Consider the following 22,748-nt stretch of genomic DNA (forward strand, 5'->3'; position numbering starts at 1 on the left):
AATTAGCAGTATATTTTCAGGGCTCTGAAATAAGACAATGCTTTCCCCTCAGTACCATGCATCAGAGATAAAGTCTTTACTATTTTAACAAGCTTGTATAGACTGCTCCACTGAAGAGCTGGTGGTGGCTTTTTGTACCATTTCAAACCAGTACAGAGAACTACGAAGAATATTTCAACTCAACAATATTTAAATATGGAAAAAAACTCAAGGGCACATGCACACCCTACAGGAAGTCTGTTAATGCACTCCTGGCCACCAATGCTCTTCCTGCTCGCTCACCATCCAAAATATCCACTCTTCCCTGGTTTGCAGTCACTTGAGTAACTTTCATCAGCAACGACCCTGCGCCTCACGGAAGAGAGAAACTGGATTCCAGTTACTGTCACTGTATTCCCCTTTGCTTAGTACGGTGTCAGAATTTGCACTATCATACCATACCCTTAAGTACTAAATTATTCTTCTACCTAGCAGGATGATCAATGAGATTTTCCTGATGTTCATTTCTGCCAATTTTGTGACGAGCCAATGTTTCAAGATGCCAAATACCAGGTAGCAACGTGAAGGAGGGCATGGAAATCAACCTTGTGCTGTGTAGGCATCACCCACATACACAGAATAGAGCAGGTCTCTGAGATATAAGACGCAAGAATTTGTCAAGTGAAGGACACAGGTCCTTACCCGACTAGCATGTCATCGATCAGGTCACAACACAGTCCAAAGAGCACCTCTGGGTGAAACAGAATAAGCCCCCAAATATTTGTGTTGCACAACCTATCACCAGAGCTCCCTCCCTCAGCTCCTGTAAAAAGGGATCTCCGAGCACACCTGCAACGTCCAGGCAGTGACTAGTCCTGCGCCTGCGTAGCGATGGGGCCACTGGAACCTGATCAGACCCTCCAGGGGAACAATGCAAATTAATGGTTTTAATAAAAATCCCAGGCACTGTTGGGCCAAGGATGAGCTGCAAACCCTTCCCCGAGCCAGTTCTGCCTGCAGCTGCCTGTCACTCACAAGATTGCTACCCCGAGACAGAAAGGTCCTTCAACTTCCGTAGCCTTGTAGTCACAAAAAAAGGGTGTTTTGTTCTGATTTTTTTAAAATGTGCTAGTCAATGTAGCAAAGCCCAGGCATGGGTCAATAGAAGCTGTGGTCCCAACATGTTAGCGGGTAGGGCAAAGCCTACCAGAGAGGCTGGGATTTACCTGAACGGAGCAATATGACCACTGCAGGATTTTAAGTAGGAGTTGCTATGTTGGCTAACACCTGTTAAAAAGCAGCCTTTTCAGTGCAGAAATGGCCAATGTGTTTTCAAAGACATCACTTCCCAGCTGCAGACACAGCCTCTGCCTGCCTGGGGAAGAAAGCGTTTCAACTTTGAAACCCTCGCGCTGTAGATTCTCCTGCCACTGGAGGTTTAAAGAACAGGGGAGACTAACATTTTGGGGGGCTGTCCTAGGCATCCTTGACCCTGCTTCAGTGCAGGGAGATGGACTAAAGAGCCTCCCAAGGTCTCTTCCAGCTCGGCAGTCCTACCATTCTCTGTTCGTCCCACCTCCCATTTTAAATAGTCTTCCTTAGTCTACATTGAGTGTTGGCAGTGTGAAAGTGCCTGCAATGTTTTAAACATGCCATTCACGTTTCCACTACAGACAAGCCCACGATGAAGGAACTTCAGGAAAAGGGGCAACACCTCGCCTGCCTTGTGGCACCGTGCATTTAGGTCTCTGAAAGACTAGCCATTAGTGCTGAGAACATATGCTCTATTGTATTTCACTTTTGTTATGGCAGCTCCAACGAAATAAGAACACAGGATTACTTTGTAAGCTGCAAATATGCTGTTCCTTGCTATATCTCCAGTGTACATGTGCACAAGCTATACTTTAATTAAAAACTTTAAAGGTGATCCTGTGGGCTTAAGCTCTACATTTATCCCCATTTCAATAAGCCTTACTTGGTGGGAGAGGATGGAGTATTACTAACTTCTATAAAGGTTCCTCTCTTATAAATTGTTATCAAGGTCACTATAGCACAACATTCATCAGTGTAAATTCAAGGTAGAATTTGTTCCTTTATACTGTGGAAAGATGCATGGTAGTCATCACTGAACTTCATCTAATTAGCATTATTACAGCATTCCCTAACTAGTTCCTGTACCAAATATACTATCCTTTGTTTAAAGGATAGTTGTATCTGCACTGATTCATAAAGGACAATGTTGTAAATGACTATGTCTAATTACATGCCTCATTCTCCACAAAAGATCTTATATAAAACACTTAAGTTAGTAGTTGCTTGTTTGTATAACAAATAATTAATTACTGCAACTGAAATCATAGTTTCTTATGCTAAGATATAAATACAAGAGCCCCAACTAAGAAATCCAGTAAGAAATTAATCAGCAATTCTGCTACTTCAATGTAAAAGTTTCTAGTTCACACTAAGCTTAGAAATATTTTAATATGGTATACATGTACCAAAAGCTTTCTTTGATTAGAGATATGTATTGAAGTTTTGTTTTCTGTAGCTCCTTTAAATTTAGAGTAATAATTAAATCCAAACACAAAGTTATCTGCAGGAATACACTTAAGTTCCTTATGCACAATTATAATACAATTACTGTACCTTAAAAAAAAAAAAAAAAATCAGAACTTTAAACATCAGATGAAATTTGTATCAGATCAAAATGCCTTACCCCAGATATAAGAAACACTTTACAGAAGTCCAAAACGGGTAAAATCTGCAAAAAACTGGCGGCTTCAAGAGTGTCCTGAAGGTTGTCCATGTTGAGAGAAAGTTTTGCAGTATAAATGAAATCAATAATCTTCTTTAAACCTATTTTGTTCACACCATGGAGCTTAATGCACATTAAATCTTGCTCCTTCATTCCACCTAAGAATGATAACGAGATAAATTAAAATGGGTACCAAGATTAGACAGTTTAATGAATTTCTGTTTGTAATACTGAAGAAGTTACATAAGCTTAACTTAAAACACTTAAATCTTTAACTGAATTTAGTTATGATACTACCTACAACAGCGCGCAAAATTTAGGATGTATGTTTAAATAACGATTGGAATATTTAACAACCAAAAGTCCAAATTAGAATAATTTAAGAAATAACCATACATATGCAGGGACGGATTAATGCATAGGCTACTAGGCACATACCCAGAGTCCTGAGCTGCAGGGAGGCCCTGGTCGCCCCATCTGCCTCCCTTTCCCTCCTCTCCACTGTCCTTGCCCCGCTGCGGCTGCTTCCTAGCGGGCGGCAGCACCGGGGTGGGGAGGAAGGTCTCGACGGGCCCGGGGCCCATGAGCTTGTTTGTTTAGGATCCACAAAAGAGTTAATTCGGCCCTGTATATATATGACAGGAATAAAAGCCTTACCTGTGAACATAGCCTTGAAATAATCACTAGCTGATGCCATCATAGCTCTATGAACAGGAAAAACTTCATCACCATCTCCCGGCACTAACGTCACATCGCAAAGCAAGCCTTCTATTCGGAGTTGGTCAAAACCCTACAAAACAGAATTGAAATTTGAATGGACTATTCAGACAGAAGTGACAGTACAGTAGGTTGTTGCGTTTGCTTTAAGTAAATTCATTTCATTTTCAACACTTATACTCCCTAGTAATTATTTGAAACATCAGAATAAGTTCTGGATTTCCATTCTATCACAATCTGATGTCCTTACATATACACAGAAGTAGGCACAGACACTTTTTTTAAATGAGGTAGGCATAGATTTTTTGGATCAGAATCAGCTTTAAAAAAAATACTTATCTTAGACAAATGCAGGATGCATGTCTGTCCCAGGTATATTTTCTGTTCCATACTGGTCTTTTCAATGTACTGTACAGCCCAAGAGTGTGTGAGATGCTGCAACTTGAGGTTAGGGAAGGGAAGAAAGGGCGAGTTTTACCCAACTAGCATCTTGGTCAATTTTATTATCAAGGTTTATAATGTAAATCTCCCCAATGTCTTAGTATTTCTGATGTAGGTCCAGTTTGCTGAGAAGTCAGAGCGCCCAACAACAATAAACTGGATCTCAGATTATAATGACACCTTAAGAAAGGGTTTTTCAGGGCAAACCAGCCTTGGGTATATTTAAAGATTAATCATCACTGCCACCATTCATGCAGGGCAAGGACTAGCACCCTTGTCCTTTATCCCAACACAGCAATTTTTCAGAATTTATAAGGACAGAAAAATAAAATAAGGGATGTAAGCAACCTTTACAAACTGGACCAATCTTTATTAAAAGTCCTGAGGTTATTTTTCATTTTTTAAACAAATGATTATATAATGCAAAAAGGCATGAAAAAGCCCAGTATCCGGAGATTCTCCTCTCCCCCCACCCAGAGAAGTGCTATAACCACTAGGTTACACAGCAATTTTTCTCTTTGCCTGCTTGATCTGGCCGCATGATGCTGGCATGCACGTCTGTTAAGAAGTCCAGCTTGAACAGAAGAGGTACCTGATGGTTAGATAACTCTCCTGGCAAGTGGGGGATGTGGGCTCCAATCCCTTTGGGGTGAGGGAGGTGTAGAGCCAAGGCCTGCCACTTCTTCCTGGGCAACTGCTCTAACTGGTCCCTGCCAGGCAAAAGCAGAGCAGCACCACGACCACTCGCACGGTCAGCCTTCAGCTGCCTCCGGGTACGGCAGTGAGTTAGGCACGTCTGAAGAACACCTAATGGAGTGGGTCTGTCTGGGAGCTTGGGGTCTTCCCAGCTCCAAACAGGACCCAACAACTTGGGCAGGTCACAGAGGCACCAGGACGTCTTTGAGCTCCAAACTGTAAGCATGTAGTGTGATTTCTGACTCCCGAGGCAGGGTCAAACTGCACTACTTTTGCTGAGTTAGCATTTTGGACAATCCGCTAGTTATAAACCAGCCCTTCCATCATTTTTAACAACCAAATCAATGCATTTCAGTGAATCAAATAATGCATCCCTGTAGCCTTTACACCAGACCTTCTGAAACTAGCCCCTGGAGATAACAGACATTAAGGGTAGAAGATTCCTTCTTTTAAGACTAGAATCTGAAGGGAAAAAAGCTCTGCTAGTCTTCAAACAGAGCTACCTGCTGCAGTACTGGCTGCCATACTAGCAGATGAAGTAAAAGTCTCTCTGCTGCAGGACTGATGATTGAAATCACTTTCTGATAAACTGGGAACTGAAGACACAGCAAGCTGCACACCACCTTTCTGCTTCTCTGAGGGCCCTTTATAGCACTGAATCCACGGTTTGACTGTGGGGATCTTTATAGCTCAAGATACCTTCCCATGGGAAGGTAATCAATTTACCCATGTCGGTAACCTTGGTTCTGCCTGGAGGGAAATCCTTCCAGGAGGTTAACTCGGGTTTTGTAAAAGCTTCAGGGAGAGGCCGTTGTCCATCACAGAAATAAGTGACTGTATGGTACTGCCTTGCATCTCTTGGAGCTCACTAGAAACCCTTAAGGGACCTAGAAATAAAGTTTAGAACAGTTTGCTCTATCCCAAAGTTTGGAGGGCAAGGAATACTAAATGGATGAAAATGGAAACTACTGGTGCTCTCATTATAAGTCATAGAAAAGTCCCACTTCGGGGTTGTCTGAAAAAACCGTTGTGAGCTATTTATCTGCACTATCAGCAAATGTTAGAACAGAAAGTAATTCTTCAGGGAATCACCCCATGTGAGGCAATGGGAACACAAGCAAGTTGCTATGACTGGAGCCTCTGGTGCGAATTATAACACATTAACCACATGCCCCGTCTTCTGCGGTAAATTCAAGATAACTTATCCCAGTTCCACTGAGGAACAAGCTCTTCCACACAGGCAAGAGCTCGTGCACAAGCCATTGCTGCCAAGTAGTTAAGACGTTAAATTACCCCCCTAGCCTGGTCATGTACACATGCCCTGAGTACATTTGTACCCAGAGACTGACAGGACGGTGTGGGTTCTGGGTTTGAATTCTAGCAGAAATCAGAACAAAGATGAGGCACTTTGTACAGCTTGGCACTTCAGAGTCTCAGGTGTCTGTGAGAGGATTAAACTTATCAGCCAAAGAGAAGTCACTACCATGGGAGTTTGGGTGACCTACCCGACAAAAGCAGAATTTAGTCCAAAGCAGGCAAGAGCCCAGGTTTAGAGAGTTGTCACCACCAGAAGAAGAGCTAGTTTTGGCCAGACCACTTCTCCATGTGGAAGTAGATACAGCGTGAGCACTTATTCTAGAGTTGTGTGTTTTGGTTTAATTCATTTACACCTTCCTTGCACCAAACAAACAGTTCACTCCTACACATAATCACTGCAAAAAAAATTCTCCTGCTTAAAAACAGGCAGAGGTGATATATTACCAACCCACAGTATCCCCAACAAGGAAGGCTGTGGGCGTTTCAAAACATACTAGGGAGCAGTAACCACGTAAAATTGCTATACTCAGATCCCAAGATGCCAGAGGTACAGGCTGGGGTCTGTCTAGCAAACCTGCTTTATTGCAACCACAGCAAATAAAACCAGGGGTTTACAATCAAGGATTCTCTCATCTGTGGAGAAGGGGGAGGGAGAAGAGCCTTTACTCTGCTAGAACTCGTTGAAATACAGGCATGTCTGGCCCCTTCTTTGGTAGGGGTAAGGATACTTCCAGGCATGTTAGTGAAAGCACCTGACAAATGTACAACCCTGCCTAGGCAAGTCGACCCGAGACCTGCAACCCCTCACCATCCTCAACAGCTGCTGGGACTCAAAACTCTCTCTAAGCACATGCTCCAATTGCTGGAACGATTGAAGCGATTCTCTTCTCTGAAGCAAGGCTTCTGGGCTGGAAGGCTGGCAATAGGAAATGCGGGGCATGAAAAAGCTTCCAAACTCCATACACCGCCTTATAATTACAGTTCCAGAAGGTTTTAATGTATGTCAACCATTTTTTCTTCTTTAGACTTGATTCTTCGGAGGACTTTTTTTAACGTCTTTGAACTGTTGGTTATCCTATTGCAAACACTTACCTGAGTTCATAAAGCAATTAGCAAGTTTAACAGTAAGCGCACCAATCACTATTTGGTTGTGTAAATATTTGCAATAAGATAATCTTGCACTTCAAGGTCAGTTTGCTTTAGATAGTAAGGAAAGGAAAGTCAAAGTGAACACTGCATATCTCAAGATAAACGTATTGCAGGTAAGACTGACAAGTGAAGACTACCAATGTATTCATCTTAAATTAGATCCCTTAGTTCTGAAGAATACACCCAAGAGACACGTATATGTTAACAGTTGTGTTCATCTATAAGAAGGGAACAATTTTTGAAGGATGCTTACTTCTGACATTTCAAAGTTAAATCCAGTGCACCCTGTGCTGCATCAGGTACAATTGTGTGTATAATGTGCAATGTACATACTGAAAACAATATGGTTTAAACCAAATAACTGAATTTAATGAAGTTATTTTTCTGTAGCTGCACATGCCGACAAGATAAACTAAAAGCCATTTCATACACACATGCCTGCAGAAGATAGGTGCAATGATTATTAAAAAAAATAAATGAGAGGTGGCATATTAACAGACCTCAGAGGATAATGAAAAATCTTTGCACCTGCAGAAAGTGCAGGAATCCCAACAGTGACTTTATGCACGGGTCAAATACTGCATTGTCCAAAGCAGAGGGAAGGCACGGATTGCTGCTAAAACAGCATTTACGGAGAGCAGCGTGCGGATGCATTAAATAATGAAATTGTCCTGCCAACTGATACGCGTGAGCTATAGGAGCCAAGCAGAAGAACAGGGAATTCTCCTTCTGGTATCTTTAGAAAGGTTCAGAAAGGCGAGGCTAAAAAAAGGCAGCTAAATAAAAACCGACTTTCATTAAAAGAAAGTGAAAGCCCAGTTCTGTAAACTTCAACTTGGTAGATAAGGCTAACAGTGAAGAAGGCTATAATTAGAGGAAAATGTCAGGTTGTCCTAACGGCTGATGTGGATGGAATTTTTAAATGGTAAAAAAAATATACACTTTTTTCATGACAAAATGAGATGTCTTGTGTAGCAAAAACTCATCAGGACAGGCATTGGCGCGCACACAAATTACCACGAGGTAAGCTGGGACGTGTCAGCAACTGCCTGTGAAAATCCTACCGCCTGTTCTCAGGACAGGTACAACGCTACACATGGCAATACACGGTGCTACTTACCTGTAGTACCACAGAACTGTGAGTGTTGCTGGTGAAAAATCTGGTGGTCCCTGTCTTCGAAGACTGTAGATGGGCAGACACGCCCATATCGCTGCTACCGAGAGACACTTTCATGTGAGGATCTTCCTCTTCCACCAGAGATCTAAAAAGATTTTTAAAAAGCAACCTTAATTCACATCTGTTTCCATTAATCGTTGCTACACACTGAAACCAGAGTGGGGGTAAAGTTCTTCTGATTTCGGGGGGAGTTGAATCATGTCCTTATAAATCGACCCAAGAGGAACCTTGTGTGTTTAGGGTTGTGAATAGTTTAAATACTTCAGTGTCCTTTTTCAGCTTTTCAATAAAGACCAGTAAGAGTTTTGATAAGCAGTCTAAAACACAGCTAATTCAATTTTTTAAAGAAGAATTTAGAATTGGATTCTTCCCTACAAATTTACCTCCATTAGACTTTCAACTCAGTTTAAGATGCTTTGCACTTTCTCAGCTTTGTGCATCAACATACCAGGGCTCCAATGGCCATCTGAAAATATCGATGCAAGAGGTATTCTTAGGCGTTTAAAAGATTCATTTTTATAGATTAAGCTATCTTGATTGATTATGGGAGGAAAAAAAGTGATACAGGTTTCTTATATAGAGTCTCACACAAGCTTCAGGCCACATCTCAGGAACATGCAACTCGAAGGGGCTTTCTGGATCATCTAGTCCAGCCCCCTCCTTCCCAGGCAAACGGATCAAACAACCCTTTTCATACAGTGCGATGGTTCAGACCATCTGGGGACATTATTGCCTCCGAAAAAATATTTGCCAAATATTAAGTGGGAATTTCTTTAAAACTATCAGTGTTTTAAATTGCCACAATGCTGCTGGCTTGCTCCTTTCATCTTGTGATGTCACAACTTTATAAAAATGTGTCTGACATCCAAGATCTATGCTTATATAAATGCCGTTTTATTTATATTTAAATAAAAATACACAAATGCAAGGCTCTAAGCACACAGTTCATCTATATTCCAAGAAAGAACATATTTTGGCTTGTAAAATATCTGGGCATTACATCTTTAAACTAAGATTAGCTAGTCTCAGTATCTTCTGATTTGTTTAATGTAATAAGCTATCCGAGCGCACACTGCAAGCTTCCACAGAGACCGGATGCACACTGCATGCTTCTACAGCAATTTGCAAGCCTATTATTAACCCACAGAATACAGGATGCAAAAAATCCCTTTCTTAAATCAAGCATTCATAATACATAACCAATTTGGATAAAATTGCTGCAAATCTCAGAAATAAAAGCAATATACAGATTATAACATGCAGGTAAAAACATTGGCCTCCAAACTAGTTTCAGAAATCACTTAAAATGTCATTGCCACAAGCCAAATTGAACATTGAAGCTCCAACTTTCCATATTCCTCTTTCCTTGAGGAAGCCCAATTAAGAAAAGAAAAAGGCTTTTAACAAATTCTCATCAGCAAACCAGCTTCAAGTTGACTAGTTAAAGCAGTTTCTGAAACTTCAGAATTTTTCTGATAGCGTTAACATGTGTTCATTCAAACCCATGATTATTTTTTAGGACCAGCCATAAAGCAGATTCAGGACAGATCATTTTCGTCACTCAACAATGCACATGGGTTTGAAACGGAGAGATTTCATGTACACAGACGTAACACCACCACACACTATAGGAACGCGGGCATGTTTAGAGTCAAATGCAGTAACCTAATAATCACACGTTTGAACAAATTACAATAAATGTGAAAGCATTTCTGCAAGCAAAACTGTACAGTTAGCTTACAATTAAGAGAAGTTAAGATTTAAATCCCACTGAAAATGTTCTTTAGCAATATAAAGCAATATTTCACATTGAGTATTTTGCTCAAAGTTGCACTCCAGAGTTCATCTTGGACATACAAATCATTGAAACATCCAAGGGAAACGAGTGCAGCAGTTTCTAGTTTGGTGACCTGTAACATTTAACAAGACACTAAGTGAAACAGTTTTTAGTTCATGACTTGAACATTTTAACAAGAAACCAAACAAACTGGCTCTGTCCTGTCTGATGGGACTGTGAGTGAGAGGTGGCTTTATCTGCCAGACACAACTTTCTATGCCACGTTTCTCAAAAAGAATGGTCTTTTTTTGGTGTAGCAGGAAGGACAAAGGATCACGAAGATTCGATTTTAAATTACATTTCCTTTCACAGAAGTGTAGTCATTTTTATTGGAAGCCGGAGATAACCACAGAAGCAGTGACTTTCAATCAACATTTCACCTCAAAGAAAGAAGGTTCACACCTCCGATACAAAATACCTAGGAAGACACGTAGGAACACTTCCTTGCCAACATTTTTAAAGGGCTTCTAAGATGTTGGCAATAATGCACCACGCTGAATCTAGACGCTCAGATCTACTCAGCATGCACTATGAGGTTTGAAACAAAGGTGTGGCCTTGCCCATGAAAGCCATTTTTTTTATCTCTAACTTTTTCTGTCGGTGATAGCAATAATGGAAGCATAATTACTAACAGGTTGCTGGTGAGCATCACCACATTTTAATTGCCAAGACATCCACACCCATTCTTCATAGGCTTTAAAACAGACCGCAACATCAGTTAACTGTCTCCACTAGTTCTTCCACCATTGCTAGCACAACTGCAAATTAAAAAAGCAAACCTAACCACAGGAACTCAACCAAGAGGTGCAATAATTTGCACCTCTTGGTTGACTTCCTGTGGTTGTACTACTAGGGGATTTGCTTCCCCCCGCCCCATGGTTTAAAGCATGCACTGTGCACTGACATGAACATAACACATGAGCGCCGATCTACACAAACACTTCACTCTCTTTACAGCAAAATTCTCTTTCAAGCTGCAGAGATAAAGCAGAGCAGTCACTTCATTAACACTGGCTATATTGCTCTACTTTGATAAGGATTTATTTTATAAATTGAAAAAGTTATCTGTAGGTTTTATCTGGAAACTTCTGCTTAACCATGTTCTGATCTTTGAGCTTTGTCCAAATACTTATTTGAACAGCACACGGGGCATGCGTGAGTGCGTGTGTGTTTGGGGGGGAGCAACAAGGATTTAATCTCTTTGCCTCCTAATTTTTAGATAATAGCCAAGCAAAGATAAAATAGAGATACAGAACAAAAAGCTCTCAGTTTAAGTTCTTCTGGAAACAAATGTCTTATTCTGTTATTCCACAGACCAGCGTTCTCATGTGTTCATGTTCTACAGATGCAGTTTGCAGTTAGTCATTTTGTTCCTATCAATCATCTCTCTCTCTCTCTCACACCCACACCCACAAATCTTAAACTATAATAATGTAAGCTTGAACACCAAAAAAAAATACAAAAGTCAAGGTTTTAAGATCAGTCTTAACTTGGGCAGATCATGCTAATATGTACATATTACTCTTTGAGCTACATTTACTATTACAGGACCCTAAATTTTTACCCTCTGGAAATGCATTTGGTGACCTATTGGCAGTACCAAATATTACTTCCTAGATTGGCTCCTGGGTATTAAGGAAACAAAAAACACCAACCAACCATAAGTTATATTTGATTACTTCCCAAGCAAATCAAGCTCATTCAACCAGAACAGTATGTTAGTCAATGCTTTGTATCTTCATGTAGTTTCACCTGAACTTCCAGCCAGTCATTTAAAGTTTAAAAAGTTAGCTCTCTCTGAGCTCCTATTCGATAACCCCTTCCCACAGCCTCACACCCAGAAAGGGGAGGAGGTACTTGAGGCATCTCTTGCAAAAAGACCTTTAAATGCTTCAGAAAGGAGAAGTGTGCTCTCCATTGTATAGACAGTGGCAGTAATGTTTAAAAATCTGGAATTTGCCCAAGGTCTACAAGCAAGTTAATACCAAGGACTGGAAACAGGCCCCTGATGTCCTCATCCACAGTGCTCGTTGAAAAATGCTGCTCCCAAACAACCAAAGTCCCCAGCCCCAACCCTGACAGCGGCAAGTCTTTTTATTAACATGACATTAAAAACTCATCTCTGCACACGGTGATAATGCTCATTTCCTAAATGTTTTCAGTACCGATATGAGTACACAAAGTAAAGGCAAAAGACACGTGCCATAAGGGAAGAAATATTTAGTTTCTTTTTTGTTTCAGATCGAGTCAAAATTGAAACTGAGCTTAAATTATGTCCATTAACCAAGTTTTCATTAAAGTGATTTTTTTTGCTACTCATTCCTGGAACACATGACTCATCCAACGTTATAGCAGACTGAACTGGTAAAGAATATTGGGTATATATAGTTCAGGCACTGTTACCAAAAGCATTTTATTTGTATTCATTAACACTGGCCTGCCAAGCCCTATAATTAATTAGGTAATAATGAGTGTAAATATATTGACTGGCGCTTTATAGTAAGTACAGTATATCATGATTAGGCACAGCAGCAAAGGAGAAAGCCAATTCATTTTCTAATTAATTCTATTGTTCTGATCAATAAAAGTCATTAAATAAGAAGTACAGTAGTAGCATTCTCTGATCAGGATAAAAAAGTTGATAAAGGCAAAGCTACAGCAACCGCAATAATGTACAACAACAATTTCACAACAAGTTGTTACAAATGTGGATATTAACACTACTTTAAATTAAATAGAAGTAGTCTGGGGGGACACCAGCCAGTTTTCTTCAATTATTAAAAGATTAGGAGAATGCTGTGGTTAGATATGGAATGAATCTAGGAACCACCCCAGCAGATGAAATCAGTGCTCCATTATTTAACAGCTTGACCCAGCAGGAAGGTACCGATAATTGTGTATGAACCAGCTCACAATTACCTGCTTTGGGGCATGTGAATTTTCTGCTTTGGGGCACGACTTCTTAAAAAGCGGGGTTTGGTCCCAGCTACTGTAACCGAGGACGTTCATATTTTATGTAAACATGTAGCCTTTCTATCTCTTCTAATGGTTAGAGTCTAAGTCGTACTCTTTGCTTTCAACTTAATTCGGTGTCACCTTGCTTTTACAGCAGGGGTGCTCACGTCCGCTCTCCATTTGCCTTGTCTGTACCATTCACTTTTGGTACCTTTATCATGTTTCCTTTCACTCGTCTCCTCTCTCAATCTCAAATCTTTTCAATCTCATCCACCTGCCAAACATTACATGCAAACCCTTTTAGAAGCGCAAGTGGAACCGCAACCGGTTCTGAAATTTCTCTCTCAAGAACATTTAAGGAACAGAGCAGTTGAACAGTGATGGGGAAAAAAATCAGTTCCCCTTCATCAGACTGGAGGGGAATACTGCAGTAGTCTTTTGACAATACTGAAGCACCCTAGAAAAAGCAATCAAATTCAAATACAAGGAAGAGAAAGTCAAAAGTAGCTATTTAGACTGTCATTCAACACCTATCTTGTCATTGTTTGAAAGACATAATAAAACTCAATGACTCTTAAATATCAGTTAGGTGGTTCGACATACAATTCCTTTAAATCAAGCCATAATGCCCTGTACAAATGTAGCTAAAGGAACTACAAGTACATTTAAGACTTGGTTTAATTGGTAGAAATCAAAAAAGCGCCCGGTGTCCCAGTGAGAGGATGTAATGAGTTTCCAGTTTTATCACCACCACCTCCGGATTCATTTGCTGTCACTCCCTAGCACAAAACTTGGGGAGAAGTTATATTTTCAAACAATCCAACCATCAGAGTACAGGATTTGAGATACGGTCTGGAAAAAAAGACATGTTCATCCTCCAGGCAGACCGGTGGGTTTTGCAGGTCTCCTCCCTACCTTAACACCATACAACACCTCCTCTGCAAGGATCCTTGCCACTTGCCTTTTCTGATCACACTTTCTACCTGCCCTTACTAGGAGACAGCTCCCCTTAGCTGCCCATTTTAACAGCAACGGCGTGAATATTCAAAAGGAAAGTTTTATCTCAACCATCAACCAAGAGTTTAAGTTTCCTAAAAAGCATTTGGGGGTTGACTATGCCCCATTTTATCCTTCCTTAATCTTTTCTTCACTGAACTACAAAGTCTTCTCCTCTTCACATAGTTTGCATGTCTACCTTTCCTAACAGATAGCAAATCAAGTGATAAAAATGTTACCCATTTCTCCACCTACCTATTCACTGCAACTGGACATGGAACTAAATTGGCCCGAGTTCCCAGTGCTGCGCAAGACATTTCTAGAGTATCTGACCTCGTACTAAAAGCATCTGCATTTGCAGTAGCATTATTACCTTACCTTTACTCAACAAACTCGACAGCACTAAAATACAGCAAAATCTTAGCTTAGGTGCTGCTGGATAGCAAACGCGTCTTCTGTATCATTACACATTGGAGTAAGACGTCTCGTGGAACAGTGAAGCACTCGCTCCTCGAATTGCCTAGGATCTGGACAAAACCCAGGCTACATTTTCTGATCTCCTATCCTCCTGTCTCTCGGCGAGTGCCCTTCCTGCCAGGCTACTGGCTCTGTTTGGACAGGTCTCAATCTTCTGTTTGGAGCCACTCCTCTTAAAATAATTAAACACTCAATGAAGCAAGGGCATGAACCAGGTGAGTGCACTGGCAGCTAAATTAGTTTGCTGCCAGACATGCATGATTACGTGCAGGTGCAAGGCACTGAGTACCTAACCCTACCAATAGCCAAGTGGTCAAGATGTCCTCGACCCGGGAAGTGGAAGCAGATCTGGCACTTATCTGGCCCCGTTCAGCCCAAGGACCTTGCTCTCCCTGTCCCCAGGATTTGGAAAGCAGAATAGTCTCTACTTTTGCTGAATCTGGTACACTTCCATACAGTCTGTTTCAACAATATGGCACTTCCTAAGGAAAACACTCTGACCAAAATAAACACACACAATCCTGAATCGGCTTCAGCTTGGCTTGTAGTTTCCAAGGGTGGGTCCTACCACACGTGCGCGATGCCAAATGCTGAATTCACACTGACCAATTTGAAGACTTCTCAAAATTAGTTCTGTGGAGACAGAGCACATCAAACTAAGATATTCTACCATCTGGCTTCCAGACATGTATTCGGTTGTCATGGGTAAGTGAAATTCAGTTTTTATAGCTTTCTTCATAATCTGCTGCGGTACAATTAATCCGGCGTATTGACAGCTCGGCATGTGACTGAAGATGCAACTTTGCCTCCTGTCTCCAGTTTCCTTAAAAACAAAGGGTGTATGACTAGACCACAGATGATGATTCTTCATTAAATTATTACTAATTATGGATACTTGAAGGTGCACAGGTGACAAATGTGCGCTCCCCTGCAAGTACAGCATGTTCAACAGCCACTTGACTATCCGGGAAGGTGGTTTGGTGGGGAGGGGGGGTAGCAACCCTGTGAAAACATGCCCAATTTTCACCATCGAGTTGTAGAGCTATGCACGTGCCATTAGCACAGGTTCTGTACAGACGCATCAGAATCTGGCAAGTATTCTCAAAAACTCCCCCGGTACTGAGCATGCTCCGTCCCACACCGTTCATTCTCAATAGCCAGTCGGAGCTACAGGCACCATCCCAGCAGTGGCCTTCAATCCAAGACTGGGCAAGATTTTCCCTGCAACTGAAGTCCCTGGGAGCCACAGCAGCACTTAGCTTCCTTGCTGTGCACTGTTGCTCTCTAGCATCCGACTGTGAAGGGCTAGCCAAACATCAGCCTCCGGCACTATACATCCCTGCCTCACAATCATGCAAGGGGGCTGTGGGAAAAGCAGAATGTGATCGTGTAGTCAGATTGCACCAAAATGCACGCAAATAAAAGGGAATTACAACCAAAGGTGGCTGAAACAACCTTAAACCTGAGATTTCCTCCATATTTGAATTCTTGACTTGGAATACGAATGTCCTACCGACATGCGTTAGATTCGTAAACTAGACTTTTAGTACAAACAATTCTAAAAGGTGGATTCTGCATGGTTTATGGATTTTTGGTCCATTCAGAAAGCACATGCAATGCATGGCATACTAATTAAAAATGTAGTAGAAAGTACTGATGGTTTTCTGAAGTGGGTAGCTGCAATTCTTATGCAGCCCTCACTGTTGCAACAACAATTATTTCCTCATGTCTTGTTCTTGCTATGAAATTGTGTTCACTCGAATTCCACATCACCAAGGTAACTATTAGATTTGTTAATTTGTACATTTTGGTAGCTAAACTGCATTTATTTTAGAATACAATACATGCTTTTTCTGACACCAGCTGTTGAAATCTTAACAAATTATCTGTACCACTATTCCCCTCATATGAATGTACATATTCTTGTGTTCATTTTTAAATCATGATTTTTGATAGTATATAGCATAAACTTCCCAAAACACAACCCAAATAGCATGTTCTTAACTTTGTACAGCTCAGTATCTTGTTTTTGGAAGGATTATAACCTTATTTTCTTTGTCAAATTACTCTCCCATGAACCATGACTCCAAGTGTTGCGGTCAATGGTAAATGGCATCTTCTGAAATTACTCCTGGCATGTGCCAGCACTATGGCATTTATCAGCAAGCAAAGAACTGAATTTCAGTCTTATATAAAGCTCTTCCTATCACACCACCAATCTTTATTATTTTATGATCTAACCAAAAAGGCTGGTGTATTAAGGGCCTACATTATGTATAGCTCAGCAGATGTTTAGCTAATGAAACTATTAACTTAATGAAAAGGCTGATTTAAATATAATGAACCTTTCATTTATTATAAGAAAATACAGCAATATTTTACTTTCTGCCCTTAGCCTGCCAAAAATGGTTTTTAAGTATTGAGTATCTTAATGTCTTCCCATTAGGAATAGGTGTTTTAACTTCATGACTAATGAATTTAGGAACTCCCCTATAAATTAGATGGCTACCTAAAAGTTGAATTAGTTTATCTGTTATAGGGTCGGCAGTATAAAATTAATATTTTATAATTCTGATGTTAAAGGGTTTAATAGTGGTATAACAAGGCACAGAGATGAACCATGTTACACAGTGCACTGCACTTCAGGATTGGGTTTTTTTCTTTTTATGTCCCCATTCTCCTACCCATGTAATTTAAGGAAACATTTTACCCAGGCAAGTTACTAGACTAAATATATTCTACAAATTATTCCTCCTGCCACTTCCAAAATAATGAAGTCCTGTCTGTTTATTAATATTATTAAATTGGAGTTTCTGTAACAATTCTTCTGTAGCAAATGAACTCCAATTAAAATGGCTGGCATTATGGTTTGCTAAAATGCCTCTTTATAATGGGGAAAAAAATCTTACCAATTTGTAGAAGAAATAAAGGCTTTCTGGCACAAATATACGAGTGATTTCATCTAGAAAAAACTAATTCTTCTCTGACATGGAAGAGCTCTGACAGGCTGACAGAGCAAGTCTAACTCAACTTTAACAGATCAACTGAAACCGTTAGCTAATAAGCACTTGATACTTCCAGCTTTGTTTTTGGGGCCCACTGGCGCTGGCTCGTAGCCTAAGAGGTGGCTCCCCCAACTTCTCCCCCCATTGTTGAAGCTGCAGAACTAAGATGAACAGAAGAAGCATTACGTGACCGGAAATCATGTAGAGTGACCCAGGATATTAAAACGTCATGGAAAACAGACATGCCTACTTACGACGCGTTTCTGATGAGGTTCCCACATATCAAAGGTACTCCGTTTTAAGCGTTCCACATAGTTCTGATTGAATACTTTAAAAAGAAACGTTAACCACTTCTATAAGCGCGCAACGGGGCCCCGATAATTCAAAGAGTTCTGCGAGATTTGTACACAGGACACTGTTGTACGTCAATGGTTACAGAGCACGGCCCTGGTACTTGCCCAGCTCCTCAAGTACAATTCCTTCCTCTTCCTCTTCCCACCTAGACAAAAACAAGCAAGTAGTGCCGTGGCGATGTTTAGTTACTTGAGGAGCTTCCCAATGCCCAGCAACTTGCTAACAAGTCATGACTTATCTGAAACTTCACCGGCAGATCATCACTCCTACTTTACCTAGAATTTTTCAAAGGATCCCAACAGCCCTGTGCGAAAATCCCATTCACTCTAAACAGGATTTGTGGGTTCACTTACCAAAAAAATGCCAGTTTTTATTTTTAAAAGTAGACACTTGCTTGTGGACTCCATTGGGATCACCAAAAAAAAATAATAAATCTGTGTGTACTCATACTAACTAGCAGTAGAGTGATTCACTCGTTAGTTAGCACTCCTACGAACAGGAGAGCGATTCACTCCTGAATCCTTGAAAGGCCAGTTTACACAAAACAAGAAATCCCCAGGCAAAATAAGAAGGCACATAAATAAAATCCAGTTGTTTAATTTAGTGCTCACACTAATTAAAACTTTCAATGATGTTCCTATTCCCTCTCCTGATTGAAGTGAGGGGTATTGCTCTGATGATGTGGGAGAAGCAGCAAAGAGGTAACCCATGGAGCGCAGAGAAGAGTTGTGGTTTCTGCTACCAGGGAAATGAGTAACTTGAGAGAAAGTGAGTAAGAACAGGGGAGCCGGCACGCACAGGAAAAGGTCCCTAGGTACCCACATGCCGAAGGGACAGGACACACTAGCAACATCCTTGCCAATTCTGATCTTAAAAAATAAAGGAGCAGAAAAAAGTCTTTTAACCACCACTGGCCCAATTCCTCCTTACCTTCTGCGCCTAACTGAAACAGTTCCTCCTGGTTGTCACAATAGAAAATATGGCAGAAAAGTCCGTTAAGTGAGTAATCTGTTTAGAGCTGAAATTAAAAGTTCTATAAATGTCACTTACTACTGCATATCACGGGGCTCACAGATGAACCCTGGTTTTCCCTGCTCCTCGCTTACGGGGCAGGAGGGAATTCACACAGGGTCCAGCTCTCAGCTATTACCTAAGTGACCTGAAGAACAGGAGTCGTGGGCATGTTAGTAAAACCCAGGTGATACTGCACAACCTTGACAAACCCACAAAAGAATGAAGTCAACAGAATTTATAGAGGTTTACAGAAGTGCACAGAGGTTTAGAGAAAGAAGCTGATAGGAGAAAGACTGGCTAGCCAACAACACCGCCGGAAAGGCTCTCCGACCAGTACAGAAGATGCTAAATTAGCACGAGCTAACATGGGGCCATATTCAGCTACAGGAACAGGCATGTGTTATGTCAAACACGCCAGGTAATTATTTCTGTCTTCTTGGCACTTTCATAAGAGACTAAATAAAAGTAAGAAAAAGTTGGAGAGTATGACCTACATGGAAATCTCCGGAGAATGAACTATATTCAGCATGGTGAAAAAGACAACTTGTTTAAATTCATGACCTAAAGGGGTGTCTAGAAAGAGGACAGGCATCAATTATTCCACCCCATCGAGGAAGGCAGAACAAGCAAACAGGGTTTGGGCTGCAGCAGTGACATTTTAGTTTAAATACTGGGAAGCAAACTTTAAGGACTTACTTAAAATGAGGTTATGCAGAAGAGATCTGTCTGAGGATTTTCCGAAAAATCTCCATAATAGGGCGTATGTGCTGGGTTTCCTCACTGGAAGAACAAGGCTCACAGTCCCGCCCAGGAACACTACTTGTGTTTGGTTCCAGAAATAATGATAATGTCAAATTCTGATCGCACCAAGTGACCGATACGCCACTCCTTGAACCTGGTCTACAGCTCAGCAAGACGTAGTCTCAACTCAAGATTGCTCCTCCTCTCTGACGCAGCCCCTTGTGACCAGCACCTCTCCCAGGACCACGCAGCGTGCGTGCACACGGTGGCAGGGGAAGAGCTGCTGGGGGGAATCAGATAGGATGCTGAAGAAGCTGGAGGGCATGTGCACACACAAAGGAGATGGACAAGTGAAAGCAAGGACTGGAGACAGCCATCCTGCAGGAAAAGAGAGAGGCCAGATCCTGGAAGGCAGAGGGGAATCTCACTCAGACAGCCCTACTGTAGTGCTAGATTTATTATCCAGAGTTTATTGGCATTGCAGCCGTCGGTAGCTATGTAACAGCGGGAATACCCAAGCAATGAGGCAGGCTGCTTTTGGAAGCTGTGAAATCCTCATCACTGGAGACAGTCAGGGCTGCCCATCGTCAGCACTAGTGCCGACGTAACGATATGCTCAGATAGCAGCTGGAATGACTCAGGTTTCCTGCCTTAATGCCAGCAGATTCAGGTCCAGAAACGACTGCCGTGAAAACAGAGGGAATGAATTGCAGTGGCTAATTCAGTGATTCTCAACCAGGATGCTGCAGCATGAAGGGGTGCTGCCAGACCTTTTGAAGCAAGCAGTGAGGAGATGGTGATAAGCAGAGGTTCAGATGTGCCCTTGCCTGGCCGAACCCCCAGCCCCTCTGCAAGGAAGGAAGTGCCACTCCATTCACAAAAGCTGGGTGAAATGCTTCAAGTCCAATGCAGGTGTCTTGAGACCAAAATGGTCGAGAAGCATTGGGCTAATTCATTTAAAAAGAAAGGTTTAGACATTTGGAGGAAGGAATTGTTAGGCAGTTTTCTTCTCATTTGCAGGGGTGGGGGGGAAGCCACTTGTTTAAACATCCCACAATGTAAACAGAAACACAGGAAAAATGGAGAATGCAAAAGGAAGGAAATGAGTGAGGCTCCAAATGGTGACGGGGTTTGGAGAAGAAGGAACAGAGGGCATTAAGCAGCAGGAGGTCACTGCCTCCCTCTTGCATTTTGTGCAGGATATTTCTATTATGCAACAAAACTAATGCAGAAATCAGCTGCCACAAACCAGGCGTGGCCACGAAAGGAATGAACCTCTGGAGAAGTAGCACTCCCCCATGAGCCTGTGTAGATGCAATCTCTGAAAGCAAATGCAAAGCAATGGTGCTCCTCAGGTTTCTCTCCAACACAAGCACCAAACCCAGAGGCCTGAGACTAGGACCAGAGGGTGAATCTGCTCCAAAGATCAAAGCACCTTTTGTCCACACAAACAAAGCAAACACTGACTCCAAACTGGTTTTACACACTTCATAGTCTTGCACCCACGTATGAATACTTAACTTGACTTCAGAAGCCCCGTGCCACCTCTTCATTCTTGTCTCCTACAAGTCTAAACTGACTTAGACATTTTTGCCTTATGTCTAGATATTCAGATTACTGCATGCTATTGTGTTTTAAAAACAGCGAGCTCAAATAACATTTTGTTAAACTTATAATTAGACTAGTGACCTTGGATATGAACAATACTAAAAGCAGAGCAAATGCACAAGCTTTATAGCTTCTCTACCAGATCTCATCCATTTTATTACCCTTCATATAAAAAAAAATGAAAGAGTCATTCAACAGCTCCACTTTTTAGATTAAAAGGTCAGCAGAATTTGCTGTGTCAGTCCATTTTTGGCCTTAATTGTTCTGAAGGCAACTCTAGCATTTGTATTTAGGCAGTAAAATTACAACACCATCTGGGGGAACATCTCACATCCGTGGCGATTCCAAACTTACCAGTTACGAGCCTTGGCGAAATGATCAACTTCGTAGAGTCAACAAAATGGAAGAGAGGAAACAGTTCCTGTAATTTCCTTCAAAGTTTAACAAATAACCATTAAAGTCTTCCCGTGTCTGTCTAAAGCTGCTTATGTAAGTGTCATATTTGGCCATACAGATACTCCATGATAAATTTAGAAATCATTCTTTCCTTCCTTGCTGTCCATTTTTGTCCCAGACCATTCCCATTCTTTCCACCAGTGTCTACATGGAAGACAGCTGGTCAAACTCTCACTCCTCCTTGCCAGCTGGGTTTTATAAGAGCAGTTGCTTTATCATTTCTCAGCCACAGCATGTTAGGCTTTTCTAAATAAGATAATCTGGATTTTCAAATATTTTCCACAAAATCATAAAGAGTTGGAAATGTAGCCCACTGGATAGTGGAAGCAAGCTACTTGCAATGCCTTGAACGTCATGCTTCTGCATGTTAAATATCGCAAATCTCTGACCAGATGTTTAGATAAAATAGTCAAGTGATAATGAATGTTGTTTGGGGAAGTCCACTGATAGTTTAGTAATACACCCACTAAGTATGAGAACATCTGCAGTTCCCAGTGTGGCTGCCTATGGGTTTGGTCCCCACAATTAAAACTTCCCAATATTGGCCAAGTGTTATATTGCCCCACTTAAGTTTAGGGAAAGCCTGCATACACTAATACCAGACTGTTTTGTAGGAAGAGTTGGACAAAGAGAGACCTTTGTAGGTTTGCACATGGTCGGTGCACAACATATTTTTCTTGATTCTAAGCAAATGCCAAATCTAAACTTATTAGCAAAAAGGACAACGCAGCAGCTGTGACTATAGCCATTTACCAGAATAAAACTACCATCTTTTCAAGACAATTCCATGACGTTGCTTTGGTATGTACCAAAAGAGCATCACGTTGCACTGCAACATCACAACCTGTAACAGGATTCAGATGTTTTGAGAACATCGATACATAGAATAACTGGTCAAAATATGCCCCTAAATATCACTAGTGCCAGCAAGCTTCAAGGCATCAGAGATTCAGAGTTTTATTGCATGTTATCACTATAAAGTTTTATTTTACATTTTTCAAGTTTCCAAAACAAAATCATCCACAGAAGAAGCTGAAAAGAAAGTTAAGACTTTTTTTTTTTTTTTTTTTTTTG

General features: G+C 41.2%; 1 protein-coding gene across 13 annotated transcripts in view; it reads right to left on the reverse strand.

Moving 5' to 3' along the window:
- KLHL13 (kelch like family member 13) overlaps nt 1-22,748 on the reverse strand; it is a 108,279-nt gene that overhangs the window by 22,397 nt on the left and 63,134 nt on the right. For 11 of the 13 annotated variants that reach the window (XM_025205071.1, XM_014520309.2, XM_025205069.1 and 8 more), the window contains 4 exons: nt 8,175-8,316; nt 3,791-3,892; nt 3,392-3,524; nt 2,696-2,892 (listed from right to left, as the gene is read on the reverse strand). In XM_025205071.1, coding sequence (XP_025060856.1) covers nt 2,696-2,892; nt 3,392-3,524; nt 3,791-3,892; nt 8,175-8,316 — 574 coding nt within the window. The remainder of the gene's footprint in view (nt 1-2,695; nt 2,893-3,391; nt 3,525-3,790; nt 3,893-8,174; nt 8,317-22,748) is intronic. The other 2 variants (XM_006024443.3, XM_006024445.3) reach the window with 1 other exon arrangement.

This window comes from Alligator sinensis, unplaced genomic scaffold (genome assembly GCF_000455745.1).
Source record: "Alligator sinensis unplaced genomic scaffold, ASM45574v1 scaffold1059_1, whole genome shotgun sequence".
Lineage (NCBI taxonomy): Eukaryota > Metazoa > Chordata > Crocodylia > Alligatoridae > Alligator > Alligator sinensis.